Source organism: Centruroides vittatus, unplaced genomic scaffold (assembly GCF_030686945.1).
Source record: "Centruroides vittatus isolate TY-2023 unplaced genomic scaffold, ASM3068694v2 contig_1057, whole genome shotgun sequence".
Lineage (NCBI taxonomy): Eukaryota > Metazoa > Arthropoda > Arachnida > Scorpiones > Buthidae > Centruroides > Centruroides vittatus.
In genome coordinates this window covers 1,256,092-1,262,919 of record NW_027120684.1, presented here as the reverse complement: position 1 = coordinate 1,262,919, position 6,828 = coordinate 1,256,092, and the positions used below count along the sequence as shown (strand labels likewise).

The following is a 6,828-nucleotide window of genomic DNA, read 5'->3' as shown; positions in this document are numbered from 1 at the left end:
CACTGACTCTGGCCATAGTGTTCCTTTAACTGTTTTATTCCACTTCGATACTGAAATTAGACCTAACTGATTAGAACGTTCCTTATTTTATATTTGACAGAATTTTGCTTCGTGTATCGATTATATAATCAAGACGTTGCTACAGAAGCAGGGGCGTAGCAATCGAAAATGGCGCCTAGGGCACGCATCAAAGGTGCGCCCCTTTGTAAATTATCTTAATATAAAAAACAGACACACTAAATAAAACAGTCATAAATCTTACTTACGAAACATATTTATTTTCTATTTTATGACGAAAGTGAGTCCGTAAATCCTTTACACTTACAATTGCAGCTTCCCGGCCTTCTGCGACATATCGATGATGTTTTCGAAATCAGTTTTTTCCGTTTCTTCTCGCTCTATACTGAGCAAAGCTAGGTCACATAACCTTTCTTGACCCATTGTAGCCCTCAAATACGAAAGTATTAATTTTAACTTACTGAAAGATCGCTCACAATTTGCGATGGATACTGCAATTGTGAGCAGAATTTGAATGGAAATACGCAGATTCGGAAATACGCTTTCATCCCCGTACTGTACAATAAATTCAAGTAGCTCTTCAGATTTCTTTATGTTGACGTTTTTTCTTGTAGATATTAGCATTCGAACATCCAATATTTCTTCGTATAACTGTTTCCCGTTAACATCGCAACCATAGAAATCTCCAAATTCTTTACATTTCTTTTTTAAATCGTCGCAGTCGTCAGTGCCGTAACACAATGTTTTAATATCTAGAAGAAATCCAAATCTGGCGTCAGTTTCATGCAAACGAGTAAACCTTTCACTCATTTCACACACAATACGCTTCCATACTCGTTCCATTTCTTCTTCAGCGGTCAACCCTGCGTCCGACGCACTCTCTCCAGCAATACATTTTTTTTCGCCTTCGACGCCTTTCCGCCTTTTGATTCGTTCACCGTTACAAGAAATCACCACAATATTCCTTCCGGTGTTCTTTAAATAAACAGCCAGATGAACATAACCTTCTTCGACAAGTCCGTTTGGCCAACTCCCCTTTTCCCGCCAAAACTCTAATCTTTATGCGGATTGAAGTTAAGTTTGATTAACCAATCAGCGCTACCTAGCTCTGTCGTAGGTCCGGCTATGATCGGATGATCCGCGGACAGTCAGCGATCGTGGATTCAAAACTACTGGTCGTTTTCCAACCGACTTCTGCAGCGTCGACTAATTTGAAATAAAATAAAAAAAAAAAAAACAAGAAAAGGCGGGAATCGTACGTCCAGACGATTCTATCCCGACACCGACAATTAGATAACAAATCAAGTAGCTTCAATAACGCTCGCTCGTACGGGAGTATTTAAATCAGAATCACAAATCATATGTAAACAAAATAAACAACTGCGCGAGAAGTGTCGAATTCGAACGAGCAAGTGCACCACTCATTCCCTCTCGTTCATTAGCGAAGCGCGTGAGTCGCGGACGAGATTGTTTGGTATGAATTGGTTTATTTTGATTTTTAAATTTAATAATTGGCGATTTTGCGCGCCCCCTTTGAAAGGCGCCCGGGGCACGTGCCCTACTTGCCCCACCCTAGCTACGCCACTGTACAGAAAACGCTTTCTTTTATTTTCTGTTTCGTGTTTGATTAACAATATGAATGATTTAATTAACAACACGAACAATATGTTAATCAATACTTCATATTGTTAATCAAACCCGAAATATAGCTTAGAAGTCTCGGAATCAAACTATTCAACATAGAAAATTGTAACGTACAGTACATAAAATATGTTAAGAGAACTAAGATTATTTTTTCAACTGATTTCTGTCTAAACTATTGCACATTTACCGCACCTTCATTTTAATAATTTGAGGGTAATTATCTCAATTTGAACGAAAAGAAGCTCGAGTCTAACAAAAATCTGTTTATAAATCAATCTCGCTAATTTAATTCAACAATAATTTATATAAATATCTTAACTTGAAGACATAAATATGTTTCGGGTCGATGCTCTATTAGAATTTATACTCAATATTAATTACATAAACAAAAACAAAGGATTACTTACTTCCGTGAGATTTGCCGAAAAGTTTCTGAAAAGAAATAACAATAAAAATCATTTATTGTTACAAACAATATGAAAAACAACAATTGTAAAGTATTGTTAGTTGAGTATTACGTCGCATCAAGCGCGTCACTCATTACGTCGAAATTTCTACGATAAACCATTTAAGTCATTACTACAAATATTCAATAAGCTTTCAATTTCGTATAATTCAGATACCAGGGATTATCTGTGCACGACATTTCAATTATGTTTACAGTTCGTAACGTCGTAAGAAATAGCGTAACGATAATTTTACGTCCCTTCTGTTTTTTTTTTTTTTTAACTCTTTCCGCCCTGTGGGCACTAAGAGGGCCTCTTTTAGTAGGCCCATTATGGGTTCGGCCAGGCCCACAATGGGGCGACCAGGTGTTGAGGGACGGGGCCCGACATATCCGAACGGACCACCCCCCGAAAAATTCCTGGGGATTATTCGACCCGTTCGGATTCGATCCTGGGTCCCCCAGAGCGGTAGGCTGCCACCTTGACCGCTTGGCCATCCGGCCTCGTCCCTTCTGTTAAAAACTTGTAGGGAATGCACCGGTCAAAGGCGATAAAAGCGTAATTTTGTTTCAGACAGTTACGAAATCACCGAAAAAAAAAAAAAATTGTTGACGTCGGACTATTCGGAGTTCGAAAGTTTTCGGGAAATACGTCACACTGTGACTAAGGTTTCGAAATAGCAGTGTGACAAAATGTCGTCCTGCAACACACGTCGTGGTACACATATTGTCCGATAGAAAGCATAAAGAGATTGTACTGTACTGTACCTAAGAAGAGATTGTAATTGGAAGATAGTAATAAATTTGCGAAAAAATGTCAGTGTGAGTGGTGAATTCGTGGAAAATCGTATGCATTAAGCTATAAAAAATTACAAAAATATCTATGAAATTTTGTTTCAAATATAAGTTACGTAGTTATTTCGGAAGAGCTCAGAATAGGTCCCCTGGGGACCTATTCTGGGGACCTATTCTGAGCTCTTCCCATAACTCAACGAGAGCGATGCACGGAACATTCGATAAGTCCCCGTAGCGAAAGGCAGTTAACAAACCTTAGACAAATCGCTATTCTATGCTCCACGTTAAGCGAGTTTCGCTACGGGTAGTCGATCGAAATGCGTCTGGGTTCCATGTTATCGATAGTTATTACGCTTAACTAAACTGTGATTGGTTAAAGACCAATCACAGTTTAGTTAACATTGTATTTTTGCCACGTGACTGCGAACCCGCCGTTTTCAAAGTTTTTAGTATTCTGTAGCCTAAGATTTTGTTAAAATGTCATCAAAGAAGGGATAACACAGCCAGCGAACTACAACTTGTCAGTTCGAGATATTAATTAAAACACTTCGGTTCTAGCCAGGGTCGGATTTAGGTATTTCGAGGCTCTCGAAACCGTGTGAGGTCCCTTACCAACCTTTTACAATTTTAGAAGTCGATCACGCAAAAAAGATAATTAACATAAACATATTAATTTTAATCACAAATGTTTTATTGTTAAAGAGTATTTGCAACATATTAGAAAATAAGGTACTGTACAATTCAAAAAGAAAAACACTAAAAATTTCGTTTTCATCACTTTTCGATGACAAAAAAGCTGCTAAAAGTTAAGAAAATCTACCTATAAAAATCAAATAAATTTTATATTAAAAAGATGGGATCACTAGAAATATAATATAAACAATATTGGTTATTAATATAATTAAATACTACACAAAATAAAAAGTAACGTATATTTTGTTGGTTTGTAAAAAACAAATTACAAAATTTGACTTCAATTTTCTTTTTGTAGAAATTTTTGAGCTCCTTTGAAACTCGAGGTCCTAAGCTATAGCTTACATAGCTTACTTGTAAATTCGGCCCTAGCTCTAGTTTTTTTCGTAATTCATTGCATAAATGTAACAGTAATGGCTTCGAAAAACGACAAAGATTTTTAAAGCTTGTATCATTCAGCCGAAAAGCATTATCTCGAAGACGAAAAACCAAGATTCATGACGTCCAATGCTAATTTTCTCTATCTCCAATTGCTCGTGAAGTAATATCATCCTTACACCTAAAGTCGCCATGTTCTTTTTACTTTCGTTACGTTCCTAATACCCCGTTCGCACCGAGCATTTCAATCTAGATTGTGACCAAGGTCGTCGACTATGCCTTGGTGCGAGCTCTCTTGACCGTTTCAATCTCGACTGAAACGAGGTTCAATCGCGATTGACTCCAGAGAGTTCTTGAAACTAGATCCAGTCATAAGAGAGATCCCACAATCCCACGCGCGCCAGAAAATACAAGATGGCGGCAGAACACGTGTCGAACTATCGACAGAGAAATAAAAAAGATATTGTATTTGGAGAGACGATAACATCTGTCTATTATTAGATAAATGGCAAGAAAAAGTACTGTATTTATTTCTAACTAAAACTTTCATTTTGTTTGTTGGTGTTCATGACTTACCGCGTAGTTATGTCAGTTTTATCATCGCATGTAATAGCCGGGTTGTTCTCAAGCTGACTGCCTGTGCGAACAGCACAACGTTCGACTTTTTTTTTTTTCAACTCTTTCCGCCCTGTGGGCACTAAGAGGGCCTCTTTTAGTAGGCCCATTATGGGTTCAGCCAGGCCCACAATGGGGCGACCGGGTGGTGAGGGACAGGGCCCGACATATCCGAACGGACCACCCCCGAAAAATTCCTGGGGATTATTCGACCCGTTCGAATTCTATCCCGGGTCCCCCAGAGCGGTAGGCTGCCACCTTGACCGCTCGGCCATCCGGCCGTCTTACGACGTTCGACTAGCGACAGTCACAATACAGATTGTAGGTAAATCGAGATCGAAGTGAGTCGTGGATTGTGCGCGAACGTAGTATAACGGCACTTCGAGAGTGATCGATAAGAAAAGCTTAGTCATCGCACATGGCTATAGGAACCGAAAACGAAACGTACTGTACGACTCAGAATAGCATTTTCACAGTTGATTAAATGCCAATCACGTGGTTCCGATAGAAACTGGTTTTTATCGTATTCGTTGTTTTCACGATACAACTCAGAACAGGTCCCTCGGATAGAAACATTGGAAGCGTTATACGTGTGTAGCTTCCACCAGCTAAACCGTGTGAGGTTGGTGCTCTGTAAAGCGCATGTGCGAATGCGTATAATTCGGCTGCTTGGAAGCTGACCCGGTTTCGACAATACAGCGCTTCCATTCCGTTACTGATATTCGAATATACAATAGCAATCTTATCGTTTATTTCACGTGTAGCATAGAAATTTGTAATAAGATACATAATGCAATTATAATAAAATACAGTCAAACCTGTTTTTATGCGGGGGATAGGGACCGCATTAAAAAAACGCATTAAAAAAATCTCACGAAACTTTACGAATGGCTGTAAATAATAGTTTTCGCAACACAATTAAAAAATATTTTTTTTATGCGGTCAACAGGGACCGCATAAAAAAAGTCTCACATAGAAAATAACTCAAAACCGTACGAAATAGAATTTATTGACAACAGATGTCAGCACTTGACTGCATCGTCTGGTCTATCGTCTGTTTTACATATTTTTGTCCAGGTGGTGTTTTGTTGACTTAAAAAGTAAATTATTTCATTTTTCGCATATTCATGCAATAATATTACTATAATAAGTGCATTTATGCTATAATAAGTTTATTTAGCTATAATAAGTCAACGTGAGACATGACGAATCGCACGAGACTAGTCGCCAACTATACCGCACAAATTAAAAATTCGCATTAAAAAAATCGCACAAATAAAAATCGCACATAAAAAGAGCGCATAAAAACAGGTTTGACTGTATTAATTTTAATTAATTCAAACAACGTTAAAATATGAAAATTTATATTTTAGAAAATACAAGGGAAGCGCCGCTTCACCGCTTCCAATGACGGCACGCCACTGCTTAGTTGTATCACGTGGTTAAAATCCGCCATGTTCTGACAAAAAGTACGCGTCTCTCTGTATATTTCGAATCCGCTTATGCGATGTTATTAAAACAAAAAAATATATATACAGTTTGTATTGTATGAAAAGAAGTAAAAAATTAGTATTAGTAAGACTTCTTTAATACATCCTGTACGATAACAATACAAAGACACACTTGTACAGTACTTTGGACCTTAGTGAAAGGCAGCATTTGCAGCATTTATTTGGTCATATGTGATTATTTAAAATATCATTTGTAAAGCTAATACAATATAGAATGCATATAAAAATTCATTATACAAATGATTCTTTTACATACTAGTACTTTTGTATTGTTATTCTGCTGAATGCATTAAAGGTATGACACACGACCCCGTCGACCTTTAATCACCAAAATTTAATATAGCATCAATCCCCTAATACACAAAGCTCCCTACAAAATTTCAGAAATTTTCGACAAAAAACGCAAGTTATTACGCTTTAAAAAGAACGAACAAAATGTCTCCCCACACAAACATCTATACAGAGAAAAACCCCCAAATTTTTTTTTTTGCATTTCTCGATGTTTCAAGGTCCCAAGTTTAAAAATGTAAAAATCTTGGGTGTGTTTTCGAACGATTGCCATACCTTTCCCTCTGTTATATATAACAGAGCCAGGAAAGCAAAAATTACTGAAGATATAAAATATTTTGATTAGTCGATGGCATTAGGTAGAACATTTCATAACATAGAACAATAAAAAAATAATTACGTCTGAAATATTCTTCTAAAAAGTTGTATAGAATAAATTAT

At 37.3% G+C, this 6,828-nt stretch overlaps 1 protein-coding gene across 1 annotated transcript; it reads right to left on the bottom strand.

The window, feature by feature from the left end:
- Positions 1-321: 321 nt before the first annotated feature.
- Positions 322-2,230, bottom strand: LOC136971991 (uncharacterized). Its single transcript, XM_067266525.1, has 4 exons — positions 2,181-2,230; positions 2,070-2,094; positions 1,121-1,224; positions 322-1,075 (listed from the first exon to the last, which is right to left on the bottom strand). Exons 1-4 carry the CDS (start codon positions 2,228-2,230, stop codon positions 322-324), a joined length of 933 nt encoding a protein of 310 aa, XP_067122626.1.
- Positions 2,231-6,828: the final 4,598 nt, after the last annotated feature.

Excerpts from the sequence above, each read along its gene's own strand:
- LOC136971991 (XM_067266525.1), bottom strand. The coding sequence starts at position 2,230 with ATGGTTTATCGTAGAAATTTCGACGTAATGAGTGACGCGCTTGATGCG. Across the intron at positions 2,095-2,180 it reads AGTGACGCGCTTGATGCGAC|AAACTTTTCGGCAAATCTCA; the intron begins GTAATACTCAAC and ends ATTTCTTTTCAG. Across the intron at positions 1,225-2,069 it reads TTTCGGCAAATCTCACGGAA|TCGACGCTGCAGAAGTCGGT; the intron begins GTAAGTAATCCT and ends ATTTCAAATTAG.